The 25,209-nt window shown below is 39.5% G+C and overlaps 1 protein-coding gene across 4 annotated transcripts in view; it reads left to right on the forward strand.

The window, feature by feature from the left end:
* Positions 1-883: 883 nt before the first annotated feature.
* Positions 884-25,209, forward strand: part of DAW1 (dynein assembly factor with WD repeats 1) — a 40,783-nt gene continuing 16,457 nt past the window's right edge. For 2 of the 4 annotated variants that reach the window (XM_061205616.1, XM_061205635.1), the window contains exons 1-9: positions 900-983; positions 11,120-11,192; positions 12,981-13,125; positions 14,549-14,607; positions 16,917-17,039; positions 18,302-18,401; positions 22,449-22,556; positions 24,084-24,190; positions 25,100-25,202. In XM_061205616.1, coding sequence (XP_061061599.1) covers positions 902-983; positions 11,120-11,192; positions 12,981-13,125; positions 14,549-14,607; positions 16,917-17,039; positions 18,302-18,401; positions 22,449-22,556; positions 24,084-24,190; positions 25,100-25,202 — 900 coding nt within the window. In that variant the 5' untranslated portion in view covers positions 900-901. Of the gene's footprint in view, positions 984-11,119; positions 11,193-12,980; positions 13,126-14,548; positions 14,608-16,916; positions 17,040-18,301; positions 18,402-22,448; positions 22,557-24,083; positions 24,191-25,099; positions 25,203-25,209 lie in introns of all 4 variants that reach the window. The other 2 variants (XM_061205607.1, XM_061205626.1) reach the window with 2 other exon arrangements.

A 25,209-nucleotide genomic window follows, 5' to 3' on the forward strand; every position in this document is an offset into this window, starting at 1 on the left:
GGCCAAATTCCTTAAAGGAAATGGACAATCCGGCTAGCTGACTTTTCCCGTCCACAGTCTTCCTGATGGAAACTCAACTTGGCAGGCAAAGAACCCAAACTGGCAAGAAACAGAACAAGTCAAAAGAAGGCCTCCAAAGCCTTAAACCCAGGGTTAGGAGCATAGGTGGAGGCTTCCAGGTATAGGCTTCTGACACGTCTGCCTTCCCACCTGCTTCTCTGTGACCTTGGGTGGTTCTGCACTTCCTCTAATGCTCAGTTGTCTCATCCTTGAGATGGGGTGGAAATAAATGGTGCATAACTCATACCTTTGTTCGGACTGTGAGTATAGTGGATAGAGCGCTTGGCGCAGTGCATGGCACTGGAAATGTAGGCGATTACGTCGAGGTCATTTTTCTTTTGTGGGGACAGGGACAGGGCATGAGGGGCCGAGAACAGTAACCAAGCGCGGGGTATTTCTCTCACCCTTCCGTATTGGAAACCCAATGGGTTAAAGTGCGTGTGGCCCAGACTGTAGCTGAGGCCCTTGGTCCTCGGCCGCGCCTCGCCCCTTGTGAGGTCTCCCTTACTGAAGACACGAGTGGCCCTCGTCCCACCCACCCCAGACACCAAAGGGTGTAGATTCCGGTGGCCACGGCGCGAGCAGGAGCGCGCTCCCTGAGCGGCTCCCGGAACCCCGCGCCCGCCCTCGGGAACCCCGAGGCAGATGCGGGTCGGGGGGAGAGCAGGGCGCGCTCTGCGCCCGAGCATATCCCTAACCCGCCCCCCCCGCCCCCGCCAGCCCCGGGACGCCTGAGCTGCAGGATGCACCCCGAGAGCTCGGACTTCCGGCCCCGAGTCACGGGAGCTTTTTGTGGCGCGCGCGCATGCGCGCCGACGCCTTCCGCTGTTTGGCCGTTTCCATGACGACCAAGTCGGTCGGCTGGTGGTCCCCCAGCGAGAGGATGAAGCTCAAGAGCCTCCTGCTCCGGTATTACCCGCCAGGTACAGGCCGGGCCCCGCTCTGCCCTCATGTGAGGACCTGCACCAGGAGGGTCTGGGGCAGAGGAGGGTGCGGGGACCCGAGAGGTGGGGTCCAGAGCGAGTGACCCCTGTGGGACGGGAAGCCTGGTGCTTCCTAACTTGGGCCCCTCACTGCTTCGGATGCTGGACTCTGTTTCTCAAAAGTTTTAAAAAGACTCTTTCAGGAAGTCTTTAAACTTTTAAATTGCGGAGTCATAATGCTTTCTGGTTACTTAGGAATGAAGTGGACGGGGAGGGAGAGGAGGTGATTAGTGATGTCGTGGAATATTGGTTTCTGGAAGGGACGACACCGACAAGGGCCACATTGATTTTTCTTCCCTTAAAGTATTTGTTTATTTATTCATCCATGGCTGTGCTGGGTCCCCACTTCCGTGCGAGGGCCTTCCCCAGCCGTGGCAAGCGGGGGCCACTCCTCATCGCGGTGCGCGGGCCTCCCACCACCGCGGCCTCTCTTGTTGCGCAGCACAGGCTCCCCAACTGTGGCTCACGGGCCCAGCCGCTCCGCGGCACGTGGGATCCTCCCAGACCAGGGCTCGAACCCGTGTACCCTGCATTGGCAGGCAGACTCCCAACCACTGCACCACCAGGGAAGCCCCCACATTGATTTTTATTTTAAACGCACCAGAATGACTAAGTCAAGGTGTGTTGAGTATGAAAAGAAAAAAGCATACTTAATAAGCATATTACCTTAGTGACTGAATTCCAGACTGTACATATCAATCAATCAGCACATTTACTGAAGGCCTACTCTGTACACACTTTGTGCTCCTTGTCATGGGACTTTTAAAAAGTTCCAATGACTTAAGGAATTGTGAAATAAACCCAGAGGATTCTAGAATGCTCTAGTTTTAGAGTAGGACAGCATTGCCTAGTCCTCTTGTTTTATAGGTGAGGACATGGTGACCTTTAGAGAATAAGTGAAGTCCACGGGTCACACAGGTTTTCAGGGACAGAAATAGGAGCAGAATTCTTGGCTTCTAATTCAGTACTCACATTAAAAATAAGAATATAAAGTAAAAAGTCTGCAAAGCTTGCCACAAGGCAGTAGATGACAAAATACACTTGCCCAATGAAAAGTTTGCACAAGAACTGTCATTAAGATGTCAAAGGAGTGTGAGATCACTTTGGACTGGTTTGATTTTGGATAACTTTGTGAGGAGTGGGACTTGAAAAATCTTAACACTGAATGTCTCACTGTTCACAGCAATGCATCCATCTGCTTAGTCAACATCCCCATCGAGATGTCTAATAGACACAGACCTCACGATCCCTTTTCTCCAATCCCATCCTAATCGTGTAGCTGCTTCAGACTGTGCCCAGTCCATAGATGGTACCACCACCCATCCACTTTTTCTGGCAGAAACCTCGGTCATCCTTTATTTCTCTCTTGTGATCATTCACTGCCCCTCTCTGCACTCCCTTATCCAGTCCATAAACAAATTCTGTCAGCTGTACTTCCAAACTCTTCTGTGCATCCATCACATTCTCTCCATTTCCTTGGCACACGTTTCTTGACCCAACCCTTCTTCCAGCTATCACCTGTACCCTTCCCTTATCTCCATCTCACCCACCATTGCCTCTACTTCAACCATCCCTGGGCTTGTCAACTGGATTCCTGGTTTAACTTCATCCTCTGAAGTCTGTATGTCACTAACAGCCAGCAGAATCTGGACTAAACATCTCCAATAGTTTCCCATCACGTTCAGAATAAAATCCACCCTCTGCAGGATTTAGCTTAGCCTATTCTGCTGACTTGTAGAATCCTACTTATTTACCCTCCCTACACTTCAGACTTCTTTAGGATGTTCTTCCAAGACTTAATGGAGGGCATTTCATTCATCATTCTCTCTTTCTGGACTCAGCTGTCCCTAGACTTTGGCTCCTTTACTTCATTTGGTCTCAATGTCACCTATTCAGAGACCTTTTTTATCATCCTTCAGAGAAGCATTTCCCCTCATTGATTTTACTCTCTGCCATTTTGTTTTATTGTCTTTATGATATTTATCATCTTTTTTTAAAACTTTTTTTAAAAAAATTAATTAATTTATTTATTTTTGGCTGCATTGGGTCTTCGTTGCTGTGCACGGGCTTTCTCTAGTTGCGGCTAGCGGGGGCTATTCTTTGTTGCGGTGCGCGGGCTTCTCATTACGGGGGCTTCTCTTGTGGAGCACAGGCTCTAGGCACGTGGGCTTCAGTAGTTGTAGCACGTAGGCTCAGTAGTTGTGGCTCGCGGGCTCTAGAGTGCAGGCTCAGTAGTTGGGGTGCATGGACTTAGTTGCTCCGTGGCATGTGGGATCTTCCCAGACCAGGGCTTGAACCCGTGTCCCCTGCATTGGCAGGCAGATTCTTAACCACTGCACCACCAGGGAAGCCCTATTTATCATCATCTTAAAGTGTATTTATTGTTTACGTTTTAAATGTCTGCCTCTTTCCCATAAAATGTAAGCTCCATGAGAACTGAGACTTGTCTCTCCTTCATTGCTGTATTCTCAGTTCTAGAAGAGACTCTGGGATATAGGAGGCACTCAATGTTTATAGAGTGAGTGCATGAGTAGATGAATGTGTATGATGAAAGAGGTTGATCCAGACATGGAAACTGTTGTAAATAAATGTTTGAACTCCCAAGGGATCCTGCTTCTGCCTGCCTGCAAGAGTGCAACTTTCTCTGATGTGAAGTTAACATTTGTAGTAAGGACACTAACATTCTCCCTCTTAAAATTCCAGCAAAGTGATTCAGCCTTACATGTACATATATATATATATATCCATTCTTTTTCAGATTCTTTTCCCATGTAGTGTTTTTTTTGGCCATGCTGCGCAGCATGAGGGATCTCAGTCCCCCAACCAGGATAGAACCCTCGCCCCCTGCAGTAGAAGCGTGGAGTCTTAACCACCAGACCACCAGGGAAGTCCCTCTAATAGCAATCTTAAACTCAAGTAAAACTTTAAACTCATGGTTGTGACTATTGCCTTAATGATTATCTTATAATAAGGTCATCTCACTTAGCATGTTAGATACTTAATTTCGGAATTCTAATCTTTGGTAAGCCATATGATATACAAATTTCCAAGGTACTACTGAATAGCAGGTGGGTGTTACAATAACATTATCAAATAGGAAAAAAAAATCACTCACCACTGAATCATTCTCATGCCACCTTTATCCCTTCTGCCTATAAAGCAATTATGTTTCGCCTCCTAACCCTTTAATTTCAGTCCTCCCACTTTCTTTTGAGTAACATATATGTCAGGAGCATTCTTTTGTTGGCATCCACTGAATTATTCCTCCCCCTACCTAGATTCCTGAAGACTAAGGAAAAGTAGCAGTAATATGGCTAATCAAACATGGGGCATTCCTTTTTTATCTTGGTCACATTCATTAATTCAGAAGCTCTTCGCTTTGTGAAGAGTAGGTGTTGAATTTGTGCTTTTCAGTTGACTCAGTTATGACAGTCTTTGTCTTTTATTTATTGAATGTGGGCCCCTTGTTCTTTGGCCAGAAGAAGGATCTAAATAAGCATTAATTGAACTGGTTGATATTTTGAACACTTTAAAGGTTTCTATTGATTATGAGCTGGGTAAGGAATACTATTACCTTTTGAAGCTTAGCCTTTTAGTACATTGTAGAATTTGGGGTGTAGTGGCTTCTTACCTAAGTGTCCTGGGAATCATACCTATTGCATAATAGTTCACAGCCAGGGGAAGATCAAGAATATTAAGATACTGTGGAAAACAATCTCTGGAGAACAACATGTATTCCTGTGAGCATCTTTGTCTAGTTTCTGCTTGTATTCTTCACTGCACAAGTCATAGCCTCTTGCTCACATTGGAGTTCAGTGAGCCTATTGCCTTGATGTCTTGTCACAGTGAAGCAGTCAAATAAATGTACATGTTTCAGATTTTGCACTTTATTTTCTAGATCCATTTGTACAGCAACCCACCTAATTTTTAATAGTTGATGTAAGGACTTTTAACATTTTTCATCTTATTAAAAATAAGGTAGTTGTGAATAAGAAAAGCAGAATTTTGTTATTTTGTTTGCTAGACATTTTTTATTGCAGTATAGTTGATTTACAATGTTGTGCTAATCTCTGCTGTACAGCAAAGTGACTCAGTTATACACATATATACATTCTTTTTAATATTCTTTTCCGCTATGGTTTATCAAAGGATATTGAATATAGTTCCCTGTGCTATACATTAGGACCTTGTTGTGTATCCATTCTAAATGCAACAGTTTGCATCTACCAACCCCAAACTCCCAGTCCATCCCTCGCCCTCCCCCCCTCCCCCTTGGCAACCACAAGTCTGTTCTCTATGTCTATGAGTCTGTTTCTGTTTTGTAGATAAGTTCATTTGTGCCATATTTTAGATTCCACATATAAGTGATGTGCTTGTTTTTCTCTTTCTGACTTAACTTCACTTAGTATGATAATCTCTAGGTGCATCCACGTTGCTGCGAATGGCATTATTTCATTCTTTCTTTATGGTGGAGTAGTATTCCATTGTGTATATGTACCACATCTTCTTTATCCATTCATCTGTCGATGGACATTTAGGTTGTGTCCATGTTTTAGCTGTTGTGAACAGTTGTTTGCTAGACTTTTAAAATGCATCTATTTAGGAATTAGATTATGCTGTGTGGCCTGTCAAGTGCTAGTTCTTTCCAACCTTTCTCTGAGTTATGGATTATGATTACATTACTTCATATCTGTATTATTTATTTACTCGACTCTTTATTGAATGTATACTTTCCTCAGTAATACATAGTGCATGAGCACCCTTATATAAAATTCAAAAAACTTAAAATTCCAGAACAGGAAAAAAACAGTGCTTGATAATAACAATACCTCGAATTGATAGACACTTTGTATGTTTCAAAGTACTGAAAAAGTACTTGAAAGTACTTGAGTTTTCAAATAACCTTATGGGGGTCTTGATTTTCAAGAGTTTATATTCTGATAATGTTTGATTCCTATCATTTTTCTTCCTTTTTCTCCATGTTCTTTTTTTCTCGTACTTTTTTATTATAAAAGTAACATTTACTTGTAACCAAAGTTTGAAAAATACATCAAAGGATCCTAAGATCACCCTCAACCCACTGAAGGTGTGATTGCCCCTTGAAAGGATGCCCTGCCACATATACACCGATAGTATTTGAGAATGCATGTTTGCTCATCCTTGCTAATACTGAGTACTATCAGTCTTTGTAATCTTTGCTAATCTGATGGGTAAAAATCATACCTGTTATTTTATTTTGTAGTTCCTATTAATGACATTCGGAACATTTTATTTTGGTCTGTTTATTGATCCTTGTCTTTGAAAGTTGACTATTCATGCCTTTTGTTCAGTTTTCAGTCTTTAAAATAACTTTTAGAGTTTTTAAATATTAAGTTCTTTAAGCTTTGTATTTATAGTTGATTCTTTTTTGCTGATTATCATTTGCCTTTAACTGTGTGGTATCTTTCACTGTGTAGAAGAAATTTATTTCAGACAAATTTATCAAATTTTTCCTTTTTTTAGCTGTGGAGTTTCATATCATGCTTAAAATGTGGATCACAGACACTAAGATATATTTTCTATTATTCAGAAAATATAATATAAAATATTTATATTTTATTTTAAATATTAAAATGTGTAATCAGCCTAGAATATATTTTTGTACACTGTGTGGATTAATTCCAATTTTATGAATATTCCCAAAATCCAACTTATTACATCGTTATTTATTAAATAATAATCCATTCTTTCCCTTCTAATTGGAAATATTACCTTCACTTTATTTAAAACTTCCATAGATAGGTGATTCTATTATGTTGATTTAATTTTGTATCAGAGCCACACTTTATTGTTTTTAGTTTGTTATAATATTTGGTAAATTTTCAAATTCCCAAAAAGAAAATTATTATAATTACTTTAACTCCATAGATTAATTTGATGTCTTCACAATATTGAGTTTTCTCATCCAGAAATGTGTCTTTCCACTTACTATAATTTTCTCCTACATCCAATAGTGCATCTAGGTCTTACACATTTCTTGCTAATTTTATATTTAAGTGCTCATTGTAATTATAAATGTGACCTTCCTTTACTTGCATCTTCCCTTGTTAATGTATCTATTTCTTATCTACTTCCAGTCTTAGCTTTTTGTATTCTATTTATCTTTTCAGCCCCCTTAAATCCTTTCTAGAACATATGGCATATAAAATAAAAAAATTTTTAACAGTATTATAATATCCATATTTTGCTAAAAAGCTTAATGTGGCACAAGAAGCCGATTTTCACTCTTAGGAAATAAGACCAGTATTTGCAGTGGTTGGCTCTCCATCAAGCCTTCCCCCCCTTTGTTGGAAGTTTGCTTCTCAGACTAGAGCTTGGTTTCAAGTCTTTGATGTAAATGAATTACTTTTTGGGGAAAAAAAAACTATGACATACTAGCCTCTCAACTACAGTTGTTTGCTTGCTGTGCCATGGCATTCTAGCAGTCTTCTGAGTCATTAAAAGCATTTAGAATGCTTTTTCTGTCTTAAAAGGTTACACTTGATTTACAAAACGCCTGGTTCTGAGGAAGATCCTCCTGGGAGTATAAAGAAACATGTTTTCTTCTCTCAAGTATGTTACAATCTCACTGGAGAGAGAAGGCATAATGCAATTTAAGCAATACAAGGTGACCCTGACATGCAAGAATAGGTCAAAAGGTAGCATTTGATTAATAGCTAAATAATGAGCACTGTTCAGTAAGACTTTATGTATGCCAGGTGCTTTATATACAAGTTATTTAATCTTAACCAACAAACTGAAGGTATTATCTACAGATGAGAAAACTGAGATATAAAGAGATTACTAGTATCATGAAATGAGTGAGGAGTTGGGCTGGAACTCCAGCTTGGATCTGTTTGATGCCAAGTCTAATACCTGCCTTTTCAACTCTGCATATTCTGTCTCAATGTTTCAATGCTTTTGAAAAGTAAATACAGTTTTGACAGTTTCCTGTTCTCTCTTGATCCGAACGAAATGCTGCTGGAATCATATCTGTTATATCAAATTATAGTCTGTTGCAGTGATTCTCAAAGTGTAAGGGGACTCTTGGGGCCTTCAAATCCTTTCATTGGGGGCCTCAATGTCAAATCTCTTTTTGTAATAACACTAAGATCTCATTTTCTTTTTTTCACGGTGTAGATATTTGCCCTAGTGGTGCAAAAGCAATGGAAGGTGAAACTGCTGGTGCCTGACTACAAATCAAGCAGTGGCACCAAACTCTAACAATGGCCATTGTATTCCTCACTGACACACTTGCAATAGGAAAAACAGACAAACAAACAAACAAACACCAAAAAGCCCTCAATTTTACTTAAGAATGTCCTTGGTGAAGCAATAACACTTATTAACGTAGTGAAATACTGACACGTGGGTACGTGTTTTCTGGGTGATGAAGTAGAAAGTTCTTCTAAGGTGCTTCTGCTGCAAAGTGATGTACGGTCCTTACCTTGAGGAATGTACTTGTGCATGTGTTTGAGCTGAAAGATGAACTAGCCATTTTTTTCATGGAACACCGTTTTCACGTGAAAGACAGAAATAAACATGGTTTTCAGACTTGGATCTATGGCAGACGTTTTCTTGAAAATGAACAAAGTGAGTCTGAAATTTTCAAGCAAAACTGTCAATATTTCTTGCCAGTGATAAAATCTGAGCTTTCAGAGCGAGAATTAGAACTTCAGGAAATTTGTATCTAACATCATAAGCTTAACAGCTTACCAACAGTAAAAGAGTTTTCTGATGATAGATATTGGTAGTGGTATTAACAAATGTGATTTTTTTGGATATTGTATGATGAAATATGCCCACATTTAGAACTCAGTCAACTAACATTTTTCAAATATCTGGTGCATGATGTTGTAAATCACACGTGGTAAAAGAAATTGAAAGTGTGAGATAGACCAATGGGTTTTAATGTAACCGGGTCTGAAGAGTTCATTGATGTGGTTTCAGACTCGGAATTGCAACCAATCTTTATAAAACTACCATTTGTTGAGTCTTAAAGTAGTATCAAAGAAGAATATCCAAAATTACACAAAAAACTGATTAAAATATTCCTCCATTTTCCAACTACATATCTGTGTATGACCCAGATTTTTTCTTATATTATATCTAAAACAACCTATAGCAACAGCTTAAATGCAGAAGCAGAGATGAGAATCCAGCCATCTTTAGTTAAGCTAGATATTAAAGAGATCTGAAAAAGTGTAAAACAATGCTACTTTTCTTACATTTTTTGGGTGAGGGGAATAAATATAGTTATTTCAATAAAATATGCTATTTATATTAACATGCTATGAATTTATTATTGATATTTTACAATTTAATAAATATTTAAAAAATTTTTCAATTTTAATGTGGAAAGTATTAGAAAACCCAAAATTCCCAATAATTAAAAACGTGTAAATTGGTCCTGAGACCAAAACTTTTCAGTTCCACTGGTCCGTATCCATAGAGGTGGTACGATAGAGGCTCTGTTCAAATTTTTTTCAGTCTATTATCTCTCTGTTGTTCAGCTTGAATATATTCTGTTGATTAGTCTTCAAGTTCACTGATTCTATGCTTTGTCATCTCTGCTGTACTATTGAGCCTATTCAGCACGTTTTTCATTTTGGTTATTGTATTTTTCATGATACCATAATTCCCATTTGATTTACTTCAATAACTTCTATTTATTTTCTGAGATTTTTCATTTACTTGTTTCAAGTGAATCTGTAAATGACTGCTGAAACTTTTTTTTTTTTTTTTTTTTTCTGGCCGCGCCGCGAGGCGTGTGGGATCTTAGTTCCCTGACCAGGGATTGAACCCACACCTGCTGCACTGGAAGTGTGGAGTCTTAACCACTGGAAAGCCAGGGAAGTCCCTGAAGCATTTTTATGATACCTCCTTTAAAATCCTCATCATTAGTTCCAGTATCTGATTCATCTCCATATTGGCATTTATTGATTGTCTTTCTCTGGTTCTTATTGTGATGAGTGACTTTTTATTGTATCCTGGAGACTCTTGATCCCACCTACATCTATTTTGGCATGCCGTCACCATGTTTAGGTTTAGCACGTAGGTTCTGGTCTGCTTTTGTGGGCTTTAATTACAGTGATACTTTAGTTTTCTGAGCCTTTGCCATGTTATTCTGGTCTAATTTGTTTTTCTGGTGTAAGACTCCTGCTTTGTTTCGTCTTAGCAAAAATCCTGCTCAGTCTTCTCTGGTGCCACCTGCAGGGGCAGAAGGTATGTCCCCAGTGTGCCTGTTCTCACGGTGTGACCTTCTGGGGGTGGAGGACAAGCCCCTGGGCCTGGTTGTGCCACTGGTTGAAAGGCAGGGAGACGCTGCTTTGGTACCTTGTTGTGGAATGGGGTCTGGGAGGTCCTGGGACTTCGCTGATGCTGCTGTAGGCAGATCAGATGGCCCCCTCAGACACCGGCTAAGAAGCAGGGATTGTGAAGGTCTGCGGCTTTGCTGTTCCAGCTGTTGCAGGCAGATGAGACTGCACTGGGGTCCAGCTTTGCAGTGGGGACTGGAACAGCCCAGGGCTTCCACTGGTGGGTGGGCCTGCCTGCAGGGGCCCCCGTGGTGGAGCAGTTTAGGGCTCCTCATTAGTACTTTGTTTGACTTCTCTTTTCCTTGTCCGTTGGCCACAGAAAGCAAGATTTTTTGTGGTTTTTTTGATTTTTCGTTATCTGTTCTCTTCGGTGGTTCTAGGCTGCAAGTCCTTCTGGTCGCCACTGTTGGGATACATGTGAAATGAAAAGAAAACCCAGGGGACTCACCATGTTGTCATTCCCAAATCCTGAGGCCCCTATCCATCCACCTTCTTCTATCCAACTTTCAATTATTTTAGCATTGTCTGCTGAATGATTTCAAGTGTATTTAGAGGACAGACCAAGGAAAAGTGGGTCTACACCATCTGGTTTTGAAATCAGACATCACTGCATATGTTTTATGTAGAAAAATTTCAAAAATGGAAAAAACAAAAATGAAAAAATTTTGTCAAAGTAGGTTAACTTTTGGCATAGGCTGTGATCATAAGTGTTTTATAACTTAATATTTGTTTATTTCTTAGGAATTATGTTGGAATATGAGAAAAGTGGACAATTAAAGACCAAATCCATAGATCTGCTCGATCTCCATACCAGGTAAGCTAGCTATATAATGCAATATGTATTTCATATCCAAAATTGTGATTGGGAGACCCTGACGTAGGATGGTGTGTGGGTGAGCTGCATAAGCCACAGACAATGCATTACTAATAAAATTGTTCCGGGGTATATTATTTCCTGTTTGTATTGTTGAATTTTATTTGAATGTCTTGCTGAATGAGGAGGAAGTGGAAAAAGGATCATCAATCTTTCTTCTTCTTCTTCCCAAACCAACCTTATTTAAAAAGAAAAAAAATAAAGCTTTTAGTTTGGAAATCTGTTTTGATTCATAACATTTGTTGGAAACCTTTCCAAGAGGCATTATTATCTTTTTAATTCTTATGAAAGTATAACTATTTTGACAACTGAGTTTTTCAAAGTCATCATTGTGAAACATCTCTGATTCATTTCCATTCCGAATATTCACTCTTATTCTGAAAGACTGTGTTTCTTGAGACCTGGGACCATATCTCTGACACTCCCAGGACTCAACCTAGGGTAGGTAATAAATGTTAGTTGAATGAATGGTCTCCTAGCTCAGTGCCTTGCACAAAACTGGAGCTCAGCATATGTTTATTTATGAACAGGAGGAGGATGCTTATCAGATTTCACATTTCTGGGAAGCAGATGCTGAAACAGAAGTAGGTGGGTACAAGGTTACTGGGAAGTGACACCTGGGGCAGATCAGAGGATGAGGCACGTTTGGGCAGGAGGAGACATCAACCTTGATGATGATGCAGATTTGACAGGAGTCTCTCCAGCCCATGGGGGAGCTCGGAACAAAGCTTGAGGGTTTGAGGACCCCCCCACGGGGCAGAAACGGCCAGGCTCTTGCGCGGCCCCCTTGCCTAGCCAGCGGCCGAGGGCTGTGGATAAGAGCAAGCCGTGGGCTCAAACACTAACATGGATCCTGAAGAAGATGCAGCTGGAGGCCGTCAGCCAACTACCACCTCCTTCACAGCAGCTGGGCCCTGAGTGCTTTCTCGATACGCATTTGTGACATGTTTTGCAAAATGACCCTATTTTGGATGTTTTGTGGTATACAGACATTAATATTTGTCTTGAATTAATATTATTCTGGACTAGCAAAATTTACCATAATTGCTGTAGATTATTTGAGTACTGGGGAAAACTTGAATCTGTACTTTTCACACCAGTTCTCTTTCAGGGAAATAATGTTATAGCCCATAAGAAATCTAATAATAATAATAATAATAATAATAATAATAATTCTTTGAATGTTTGTTTTTGGTTAAGTACTTTCTCTTTCCCTAAAAATATTGCAAATCTAACCTTTCTGAGCCTCAGTTTCTTCATCACTAAAACAGTTGTGAAAAAGCGTTAAATTAGAGGGTTGTTACAGGATTAAATGACAGAACATATGTAAGGTGCAAAGTATAATAGGAGTGGGCACATTTAATATATGTTCATTTAAAAGAAAAAAGACACAGGAAAAAAATAAATAAAAAGAGCTCTTGTTCAGAAGCAGTATGCACTTGGCCTTCTTAGGTAAGCAAATGAGAGTCTTTGTACACCTTCCTCAGGAGAAGTCTCAGTTAATGGAAAGGCATTGGAGAGAACCCAAGCAGCTTTCATCTGTGACACAACGCTCTTCAGTGATTTCTGTGTTTTTTTTCCCCCCAGAAATCTCCTGGTAAAAATGATGGTGTTGTTGACATTTTATAAATCTTATGCTTCATAAAGCTATATAATCCTTTATGTAATAAATGTATATGCAAATTTTGACATAGACAAAAATAACTTTTTGTTCTTGGTGAATTTCAGTACAGATGTCAGTGCCTTAGTAGAAGAGATACAGAAAGCAGAACCTCTAATCACAGCTTCACGAGCAGACCAGGTCAAACTTTTAATACAGAGGTTACAAAATAAACTCGGACAGTACAGCAACCACAAATTCTATCTTTTTAAGGTAATGTCTGTTTTAAAGATACTAAGTAGAACTTCAATGGATTAATTGATGTTCTATTAATCTGAGGTAAAGTACAGATCATGTTTTCTCTTTCCCTCAGTTCCTCACACATTTTTGCTAAGACTAAGTCTTTATTTATTAAGACTTAGTCTTTATTTATTAAGACTAAGTCTTAATAAATGTTCGTTGAATGAATGAATGAAATTCAAAAATTTACTTCTTAACAGGTTCAATAAAGATTTGTACTAGTAACTTTAACTTTTCTTTATAATGATAAATCTAAGGGATAATCTAAGTTATTGAATAATTAAAATTTTTTTCCAGTTAGAGTAATATTAAGACATGTTTCATGGTGTATCAATATTTCAAATTTTCTGCTTCCATGTGAACTAAACTATATTTTAGTAAATTATTTATTGATATGGATTGCATAATAATTTTAATTCAATGAAAATATGCTTCTTTTCCTCTATTATTTTGGTGACTAAATTAAAACAAATGTAGTCATTTATTCAAGAACAGCTTTTATTTTTTTTCTTTATTATTTAACAAAATTTAATGATTTATTCTAGAATTGCTTTATATTACACTGATTTTATTTTTTACTACTTAAGTAGACTTATTATTAAATACTCAGCTTATTTTGTCTGATGCAAAATATTCAGGCAATCTTCTGTATTCATCCGTTCCATTTACGAGAGGATGGTTAGTCTTGTAATAGTTCTTTGTCCAGCAGGTGGCACTATTTAACTTCAAATATGAGCTCTATAACACATGACCTTGTAATTTATCCTCCAAAGGGAACATTTTTGATAGTGAAAGAGGACACTATTAATAGTTACCCTCTGGCAGTAGATATAACTGGGACCGTCCCAGTCTAGCCAATCACTCTGTCTATAAACAGACGATCCAATTTAAGTATATTCATTCAATAAATATTAAGCGTCCACTATGTGCTAGACAATGTAGGGATGGAAAGATAAATAACACGACATATCCTGACTCTGAAGGAGCTTTAAGATTCAAAAAGTAATGATACATTGTAAATCTGTATTTGAAACATATTTAGTTTATTTCCTATATACACTGTTTATGCATATATACAAAACCATGTGCAATATGTGAAAGAAAATATAAATTAGTGCTATTTGGTATTTTATAGCCATAATCTATCTAAAGGTAAATCGATGGAAAACACAGATCCTATTGTGTTTCTGTAATTAGTTGTAACCCCCAAATGTGTTATTGGTCTTAATAATAGAAGGTCCAATGTATTTTTCTCATTTGTTCAGATATTTGATATTGTCCATTTATTATGTATAATTAAGACACATTTGAGTGTCTTCACTGGTTTGCAGTTAAAACGAATGAACTGAAAAATTTTGTTTGAGTTTAAAATAAGTGGTGTTTTCTTTCATTGAAGGTTCTCAGAGCACATATACTGCCACTGACCAACGTTGCACTTAATAAATCAGGCTCATGGTAAGGTTCTCTGTTTATTTAAAACAATTTATTAGGCTTTATTTTTTAGAGCAGTTTTAGGTTCACAGCAAAACTGAGCAGAGGGTACAGAGGTTTCCTATAAAGCGTCTGCCTTGTGCCCCTGCACACAGCATCCCTCACCATCAGCGTCCCCCACCGAGACCTGCATCTGTTACAGTTGTAGCCGATATTGATAGCGACACATCATTATCACGAATAGTTCATAGTTTACATTAGGGTTGACTCTTGGTTTTGTACATTCTACAGGTTGGCAAATGTATAATGATGTATATCCACTGTTGTGGGATTACACAGAGCAGTTTCACTGCCCTAAAATCCTCTGTGCTCTGGTTCTTTATTTCTGTGTCTATTTCTATTCTTTATTTCTAATTTTTAATAATCAGGGGGTAAAAGTTTTAAAATAAAAGTATACATGTAAGGAATACAACATGATGATTTGATATACATATACATAGTGAAATGATAACTGCAATCAAGTTAATTAACATCTCATCTCCATAGTTACCATCTTTTGTGTGTGTGATGAGAGCACCTGAAATCTATTCTCTCAGCATATTTCCGGTATTCAATACAGTATTATTAACTGTAGTCATCATGCCTGTACGTTAGATCTCTAGACTTATTCATTCTACGTAACTGCAACTTTGTACCCTTTGACCAATGTCTTCCCATTTCTCCTCCCCAGTCCCTGGTAACTACTGTTCTACTCTCTGCTTCTGTGAGTTCACCTTTGTTGTTGTTGTTGTTTAGATTGCACATATAAGTGAGATCATATGGTATTTGTCCTTCTGTGTCTGGCTTATTTCACTTAGCATCATGTCCTTCAGGTTCATCCATGCAGTAGCAAATGGCAGGATGTCCTTCTTTCTCATGGCCGAATACTATTTCATTGTAAACATATATATGCACCACATTTTCTTCACCTATTCATCCTTTGACAGATATTCAGGTTATTTCCGTATCTCGGCTATAGTGAACAATGCTGCAGTGAACATAGGAGTGCAGGTATCGCTACGAGATCCTGATTTCATTTCCTTTGGCTATATACCCAGAAATGAGATTGCTGGATCATATGGTAGTTCTATTTTTAATTTTTTTTGGTAACCACCATACTGTGTTCCATAATGACCATACCAATTTACATTCCCCAAGAAGCTAGGAGGAAAATGCCTAGAAGAGAACCACAGATATACTGCCTTGTCAGCCTTCCTGTTTAGTTGGGTGTAGATCAGAATTTGTTTCACCTTTTATCATAACCACTTGACATTAAGACTGGTTTTTCAATTTTGTGCATTTTTTTCTGTGCTTGGGAAATATTTTTCCTAATGGAGTATTTAAGGAATAACTAAGATACTCTTAATTTAAGCTAGTAGAGGTCAATATATTGATACTAACAATTCCTATAGTAGAATAGTCACGTTCAAGGATTGTTAAATATTAAACAAATATTTATTGAACACTTAGTGTGTCAGTCATGTTCCAGGGCCTAGGGATGATGGTGGTAAACCAGATGGCTAGAAGGACTAGCATGTATGAAAGAAACAACGCAGTTCTTCAGAGACTAGTGGGAAGGGGATGTGGCTGATCAGGGTGTGCTTTTGGGAGAAGTTGAGGTCCCAGGGGTAGCCAGGACTGCTGGCCTTGCGGACCATGAGCGAAGTTTGAATTTTCCTCTAGGTCACTGGGAAGCCATCTGAGGAAGGTTAAACAAAATAAATCCAATTTTGGTGAGGGAAATAGATTTGTAAGGGACATGTGTGAGTCAAGGCCTATTAGAAGGTGGTTTTATTTGTTTGGGCAAGAGATGGAGACAATGGAGCTAGTGAGAAGTGACCATACTAGGGATGTATTCTGAGCCTGGGCTAATAGAATTTACTGATAGATTGTGTGTGGGATGTGAGGGAAAGAGAGGAATCAAAGGTGATGCTAAGACTTTATGGTCTGACCAACGGGAAGAATGATGTTATTGGTTGAGATATATTAGAGTTTCAGAAAATGTTACTGATGATTAACATTATTTAATGATATAACTATTTATATTGTAAGAATGATTATTGGAAGGATTACTCTTTATTTTATTTAGTAACTCCTTTTTGGGTTTGGGATAAAATTGGAAAGTTTCCAGGTCAAAGGTTAGATATTGTTCCCAATTTGTTTGTTCTGCCTTCGCAACTTCCATTGTAAAAAGCAAGGTAAATGGTGTTATAATTTTGCAGGCAAAAACAATGAGGTCTTTATTAACACATTGCTAGTTTCACCTTGTGATGTATTTATATTGCTTGTGTTAGCTTTATCACAGGAAGCTATGATCGGACATGCAAACTCTGGGACACTGCCTCTGGAGAGGAACTTCACACCCTGGAGGGTCACAGGAATGTGGTTTATGCCATAGCATTCAACAATCCTTATGGGTAAAAAGACATTCACTTGTTCACTTATTCCTTATTAATCCATTCATTCTTTTATTCATGTCTCTCCCTCTATCTATGGGGGAAGGAAAAGAGGAAGACAAAGAACTAAAAGTTATTGAGTGCCTGCCATGTGCTTTGAAAACCTTTTAAATACCTTCTTCAATGCTTAAAGGAGCTTTGGGATAGGTATTACTGGTTTCATATAACATGTATAAAGTTCAAATACCCTTCCCAGGTTCACACAGTAGTAAAGAGGTGAGCAAGAGTTCAAGCTTTTTTTGTTATTGAGCTGCATGAGCTGCTTGTAAATTTTGGAGATTAATCCATCATCGGATGAATGGATAAAGAAGATGTGGCACATATATACAATGGAATATTACTCAGCCATAAAAAGAAATGAAATGGAGTTATTTGTAGTGAGGTAGATGGAGTTAGAGTCTGTCATACAGAGTGAAGTAAGTCAGAAAGAGAAAAACAAATACAGTATGCTAACACATATATATGGAATCTAAGGAAAAAAAAAAAAAAGGTCATGAAGAACCTAGCGGCAAGATGGGAATAAAGACACAGACCTACTAGAGAATGGACTTGAGGATATGGGGAGGGGGAAGGGTAAGATGTGACAAAGTGAGAGAGTGGCATGGACATATATACACTACCAAACGTAAAATAGATAGCTAGTGGGAAGCAACCGCATAGCACAGGGAGATCAGCTCGGTGCTTTGTGACCACCTAGAGGAGTGGGATAGGGAGGGTGGGAGGGAGGGAGATGCAAGAGGGAAGAGATATGGGAACATATGTATATGTATAACTGATTCACTTTGTTATAAAGCAGAAACTAACACACCATTGTAAAGCAATTATACTCCAATAAAGATGTTAAAAAAAAAAAAAAAAGAGTTCAAGCTTTTGCAGGGCTGACTCTCTGCCCTTGGGAGTTCTCTGACAGGAAGTTCCTGCTGATGTTTATAGCACTGGGCTGAACATATAAACTGATACTATTCAAAAATTAGAACTCTATTTTGTCATAGAGTTCACTGAAATAGATATAAGATTGCTTGTTATTTTATTTTATTTTTTTAAAATTTTTATTCTGTATTGGAGTATAGTTGATTTACTGGATAGATTATTATTTTAAAAGTGAAATAAACTTCTGAGTAGATAGAGATCCATGTATTAATATCTCTTCTCTTAATTCAGTATATCAAATACTGTGGTTGAATTTGTTTTCAGATTCCATATATATTCTTTTTAAATCTTAGTGACAAAATTGCCACTGGGTCCTTTGATAAGACTTGTAAACTATGGAGTGTAGAAACCGGAAACTGTTACCATACCTTTAGGGGTCATACAGCAGAAATAGTGAGTATATTTATTTTATTATATTTTTATGTTGTCATTCTTTTTGTTTTGTTTTACTTTCCTCTTTTTTCAGTAGAACTTATTTTTTAGAGCAGTTTTAGGTTGACAGGAAAATTGAGTAAAAAGTACAAAGATTTCTCACCTTTCCCCTCTGCAGCGTGCTCCATTATCAGCATCCCCATCAGGGTGGTACGTATATTACAATTGATGAACTTACATTGGCACATCACATCATTGTTATTTCTTTTTAGAATTCCTTTGTAAAAGTAGTGGCTATGCCTTTATAATTAATTTTAAAGTCTATCTGATATTTTCAGTTTCTATATATCGTGTATGGTGGTATTGATATAATTTATAAACTAGTCTTAAGAGCTTGCCGATGCTGTCAAAGACCCATATCCTGCTTTGACTAAGTAGACAGATAATGGGATAAGTATATGAATACAATATCCAACCTGACTTTTTCTTTTTCACTGACCTGTCTTTAGAGGACTGACTTGATGAGGGTTGACGAAGTTCTTAAAATAGCTTTTAAAATAACTTTTTTATATCATGTAAGATATCTAAGCTGATTGTTTTCTGGATATAATGAGAACTCAAATTTGCATAAATAGTTTGATACTCTAAATAGCTTTCACTATTGGGAAGCCCTTGTCCTTGGCCAATTCTGTGTTACATCTTATAACAATTAGTGAGATAATTGGCACCCTATGGAACAAGTGATAGCTTTTAAAAATAAACAGTCTATTTATTTTAGGAATAAAAATTTATTTATATTCATCCTTCAAATTCATTGTATGTTCATCCAACAAGAGCTCACGCTATGTTCAAGGTACTTTGCTAAACACTGGGGATACTGCAGTTAGAAATTGTAACTGACCCTTCAGTGGCACTCAACATGCCTGAAGCACTGTCCTAAGCCCTTTACATATATTAGCTTAGTCGTCCCTCATGACAACCGTAAGGGGTAGATATTTACCCATTTTACAGTTAAGGATGCTGAGGCATAGAGAGCTTAAGTAACTTGTACAGGGTCATAAGAAAGACAGAATCCTCATTCTCAAAGCGTGGCCATGTTTTCATACTCCCTTGGAATTTTGAAAAGGTTTCTTTATTTATAGTTCCTAGGAAGACATTCGTATTTTTTGTAGTCAACAACATCAATCCAATGAATATTTACTAAGTATTGACTGTGTGAAGCCCTGGCCTATGTGTGCGGGGTACCAAAAAGAATCAGATGTAGTTCTTGGTCCCCCAGCGATTTTGCAGTTTTGTAGAGGGAGTAGAGGTGTCCATGGATAAGTGTAAAGATGTGTTGTAGGTGGGCTAGAAGTTGGCGGGGAGTTCAGCGAGGGCACAGAGGGAGTGGCCAAGCCTCCGTGGCCAGGACTGGTATTCAGGAAAGACTCTGCAGAGAGGTGGCAGGTGCGTTCCAGGCAGAGGGAGCTGCAGCAGCAAATGCCCAGAGGAGGTGTGTAATCGTGGTTTGCGCTTAGAACTCAAGTGGCTCTGAGTGTCCAGAGCGGTGCTTCCCAGCCTTCTCCGCACAGAAGGTGCTCATACGGAGATGCAAACACTGGGAAGAGCTGCTCCCACAGTTAGAGGTGACTGGCGGGGATCTCTGGTGCTGCCCAGCCGTCTGGGCTAAATGTGCCAGTGCCTGGCACACCTGTAGCCCTGCAAAGCCACATCCCAGCCTTTGTGTGATTGAAGTGAGGGAAGCAGGGGAGGCCTTATTGTAGATTTCTAAAGGGTCTTAAATGCTATGCTAAGGAATTGGGACTTCATCCTGGAGATATTGCCATACTGTTGAGACTTTTCAGCTGGGAAGGGGCATGGTCAGTTTTGCATTTTGGGAAGATCATTCTTTTGCCATTGTGAAGGAGAAATGGGCGGCGGATAATATCAGAAGTATGGGCCAGTGGGGATCTTGTAGCCACCCAAGCAAAGATGACAAAGCCCTGTTGTGAGGTTGGTGAGGAGAATGTGAGAGAGGTTAGGGGTGGAAGGAACAAGACTGGGTTACCAAGTAGACATGAGGCATGAAGGAAACAGTGTTTAGGGTGATTCCCTGATTTCAGACTCAGGCAACTGGCAGTGCCATTCACCAAGTCTGCACATAAGAGAGAAGCAGCATTCTTCGTGTGATTTGCATGTCTTAGACAGAGTGATTAAAGTCTGCCTGTGTGATGGCCAAACAGAGGCATCCATTTGGCAGTTGGCTCTTTGGGGCTGAACCGAGCAGTGAGATCTGGGTAAAAGACGTGGATGTGTGAGTCACCGGCATCTGGGTGGCAGTAGAAACCACTGAACAATTGAAATTTCCCAAAGGGAAAGGTAGACTATAGGGAGAAAACTGGTGGGATCTTGGGAAGATGGAGAAGAGAAAATTTTAAAAGATACAATAAAAGAGACAAGAAGTTAGAGAAGAAAAGCAGAGCACTATCAAAGCAATCAAGAAGGAAGAAAATATCGAGAACCTCAGGAATGTTAAGTGAGATGACCAAGACCAACCAAGCCTCTCAACTGGACATTTATCTAGAGTGGTTCCAGTAGAGTTGAAGAGTGGAAGATGGGCAGTGAGTGATGGTAGACTATTTTTCCAAGGAATTTGGTTGTAAAGGGAAATAAAGGTAGTTAAAAAATGGATATGTAGAGTCAAGGGAGGATTTGCTTTCATGTGGGAAGAGCTCAAGCATACTTATAGGCCACTGGAAAGGATCTAGCTCCTTCTAGAGGGAAGGAAAAGTTGGTGGGCTCATCTCTCCTAGGTGTGCAGGGAACATAGTGTCTTAAAATGGCAAAGTGATCCCTCTGAATCTGAGACTGGAGGAAAGGAAAGTGAAGGCCAGGGGAGGAAGTTCTCAACTGATAGGTAAGTTTTTTCAGGGAAGTATTAGGAGGCCACGTTATCTGCTGAGGAGGAATGAGGGTGGAATCGGAGGCAAAAATGGGGAATGGGAGAATATATTGAATCAGAGGCGTGTTAGACAAAACAGGGAAAGCTACTGAGGCCACAGCTGGGGGCAGAAGGCATGAATGAGCATCACTAGTATCTGCTCTACTGTTTTCTTCAACTGCCTTGGTTGAGGGTAAAGCAGGCAAATGAGTGGATAAAATCCCAGATTGATACAAGTTGTTAGGAGTTATATGAAGGGTGCAGGTGAAAAGACAGGGACTAGGAGTTTTGGGGATGCTGGCAGGAGTGATGCTTCCAGGTGTCATTTGAATGGGGGATAATGGACCAGGAGAAAAGAGAGGGGTTTACATGAAATGGAAGGTATCCTATGGGGAGGATGGAGGGGAGGCTTGGTAAGGAAGAGCGAAAGTGGAAGTATTGGAAAATTGTAACTAGAGACTGGTGTATTGGTAGTGAATCTTCTAAAGAAGGTGACATCAAGGTCAGGGTGTTGCCATGGGAGTGATTATGAAAAGGATTCCAGGATCGTGGGTCTGGGGGTATTGGATGGATGGCGCACACGAAGGCCACCTGGGACTCGGAACTGAGAATGTGAGCCAATAGCCAAAGTCCTAGGCAAGTGAGGGGGCGTGATTGATAGGATGATGAACACAGCAACAAGGAAGTTGGGAGCCAGAGGGACTTCCCTGGGGGTCCAGCAGTTAAGACTCCACACTTCCACTGCAGGGGGCACAGGTTCGATCCCTGGTTGGGGAATTAAGATCCCACACGCCCCGCGGCGTGGCCGAAAAAAAAAAAAGATGGGAGCCAGATAGCATGAATCTCAGAGGAGATGGGCTTTGCTTTTGTTCTTGTTCTTCTACGGTCTGGAAGTGACTAAGGGGAGCCAGTCCTCTCCAAGCCTGAGCTGGGTGATGTGGGAGAACAGCAGCCTCTTCTCGAGAGGAGAATGCTTCAGGATCGACCTGCAGATAAACGGCTACTCATATCTGGTATTTTGCTGCATATCTGTACAAAGAACTAGGCTGAATCTGATGAGAGAGTTACATCTCCAAGCTTTTCTATATTAGAATTAACAATTTAAAACTCTTATCTTTCTAAAATCTCTCTCATTTCATGTAATTCAGGTGTGTTTATCGTTTAATCCTCAAAGCACATTGGTGGCTACTGGAAGTATGGACACAACGGCCAAACTGTGGGACATTCAGAATGGAGAGGAAGTGTTCACTCTCACAGTATGTTACTAATGTTAATAACATCAAGAGTTTTACATTTTCATTAGCTATTCCTTTGGGTAAGCCTTTTACTTGTGGGTTTTTTTTTTTTAAATAAATAAATTAATTAATTAATTTTTATTTTTGGCTGCGTTGGGTCTTCGTTGCTGTGCACGGGCTTTCTCTAGTTGCGGCGAGCGGGGGCTACTCTTCGTTGTGGTGCACGGGCTTCTCATTGCAGTGGCTTCTCTTGTTGCGGAGCACGGGCTCTAGGCGCGCGGGCTTCAGTAGTTGTGGCACGCGGGCTTCAGTAGTTGTGGTGCACGGGCTTAGTTGCTCCGCGGCATGTGGGATCTTCCCAGACCAGGGATCAAACCCGTGTCCCCTGCATTGGCAGGCGGATTCTTAACCACTGTGCCACCAGGGAAGTCCCTTGTGTTTGTTTTTATTTGAATTTTACTACAAAATGAACTCTAAGTTAGAAGATGTTTTTGAGCGATTGGTTTTCAGACTGTAGTAAAAGAGCGTTTCAGCTGGTTTGCTGACTATTCCCAAAAACTTAAATGGACATGCTGGGGAAGCCAGATGGGCTTTTTATTTTGACTAACTTCAGTCTATAAGCCGTACCAACTATTGCTTAAAACCTATGGTCACCTACGTGGCTAAAAGCAAAGGAGATGGAGGCTGGCACCTTTTGGGAGAGGCAGAAGTGGAGGAACCTGCCAGAAGATTTCTTAAAGAAACTCCCTTCTTTTCTAACCTCCAGTCTTAGAAGCCTCTGGTATTACAAAGTCTGAAGTATAAGGGGCAAGTGGCAGGAAGTGACAAGGCCAAAGGGCACTGCCTGCAGAGTGGATGCTGGTGGTGTGTCTCGGCAGGGGCCCCTGTCTGTCGCCACCACACGTCCGTCCAGAACCGTCCTATGACTGCTACCCTCCACTTCTTCCCGCCTCAGCGAAAACTACCAAACAAAAAAGCGTGATGCTCTGTGGCGATCAGTGGGGGCAATTGGATGGGAAAATCACATTATCTTATTCTTTCAAATTATAAATGGATTTAAAAAATAGGACCCATTTTCTAGGAGAACTTTTTCTAGAAGTTCTCCTTCTAGAAAAAGTTAAAACGGACTAGAAAAAGAGAGGAGAATCAGTGTTTTTAACTAACACCAAGAGGTTTTCTTTCTTAAATCAGAGAGCCTCGTTTTATTCATGTATGTATACTTTTCCTGATCTTCGTACTCATCACTTCTGTGGGTCACGCTTCTTCACTGCCTCTTCTTTCAGACAAATGCCTAAGAGCGTTGGAAGGTGCGTGTCCTGCTCTACATGTGTCCTTTATTAAAATTAAATGGAGCTGAACATTAAAATTCTGAGCACACAAATGTATTTCAGCTTGTTTGCAATCTCCCCCTATCCAGCCAGCCACTGATCTCTCTTCTCCCTATAGAGCTTTGCCTTTTTTAGCGTTTTCTTTTCGACTATTATGTTATACATTTGTAGAAATTGTTTCATCTACAGGTATGCATGATGATATCTGCTCTTTTTCTAGGGACACTCAGCTGAAATCATCTCTTTGTCCTTTAACACCTCAGGAAACAGAATCATCACGGGGTCTTTCGATCATACAGTTACAGTGTGGGATGCTGATACTGGAAGGTAGTCTTGATTTTTAAGAATTTTTTTTAACCAGCATCAGAAGATTAAGAAGATAGTCTTTCTTATTTATCAGTTTAATGTTAAATCTATTAACTTTACCTTGGATTCCATAGGAATAGGACACATTGAAAGCAAATTAATTCATTCTTTAATGATATTTCTGATCCACCAAAAATATATGCTTCCTTGGAATTCTGAGGAAATAATGCCAAACAGTAACATAAAAGGAGAATGTTAACAATAGTTTGGTTACACAGCTATTATTTATTCCATGTACTATGTAATCAAATTTCAATGGCTTGTCATTATGGTAGGCATGGATATCATGAATAAATAAAATCATGGCTAATGATCCAAATTTAATTTTGTCCAAGAACTTCAATTTCCTTCCTAATTATTTTTGGTTCTAGTTGCTAAGAAGTTAACTAAATTAGCCTATTTTTGTTGGAAAACTCCACTCTTGGACTTGTCTGCGTTTTGATAGAGGGACCAATTATCAGGGGTATCGATCGAGATGGTTGCAACAAGAAGTGAGAGAGAAGGAAGGGTTCTCAGACGATTGATGGGTAGTTTCTGAACAACCAAGGGGTCCGCCTATCTGGTGTAAAAATAGTTCTAGAATTTCAGATTACCTTTATTATTTTTTATCCATGCCTTTCTGAAGTGTTGTCTTAAGTAATGTTGTTATCTTGGGTTGTTTAAAATTTAAGTATATTTTTTGCTGAAATGAAATTAGTAGCCTAGTTGACTCTTTTTGGAGCTACAGTTAAGCCATCTTTGATTGGTCATCATAGATATTATTTGTAAAAAATAAAATTCAGACTCTTACACCAATGGCTTGAGATCATTCTTTGTACACATTCTTGATTAAGGAATCTTTCACCAGTCTGAACCATTTCCATTTTGTAGGAAGGTGTATACCTTAATTGGGCATTGTGCTGAGATCAGCAGTGCCTTATTCAACTGGGATTGCTCTCTGATATTAACTGGCTCTATGGACAAAACCTGCATGGTGAGCT

Source organism: Eubalaena glacialis, chromosome 1, assembly GCF_028564815.1.
Source record: "Eubalaena glacialis isolate mEubGla1 chromosome 1, mEubGla1.1.hap2.+ XY, whole genome shotgun sequence".
Taxonomy (NCBI): domain Eukaryota; kingdom Metazoa; phylum Chordata; class Mammalia; order Artiodactyla; family Balaenidae; genus Eubalaena; species Eubalaena glacialis.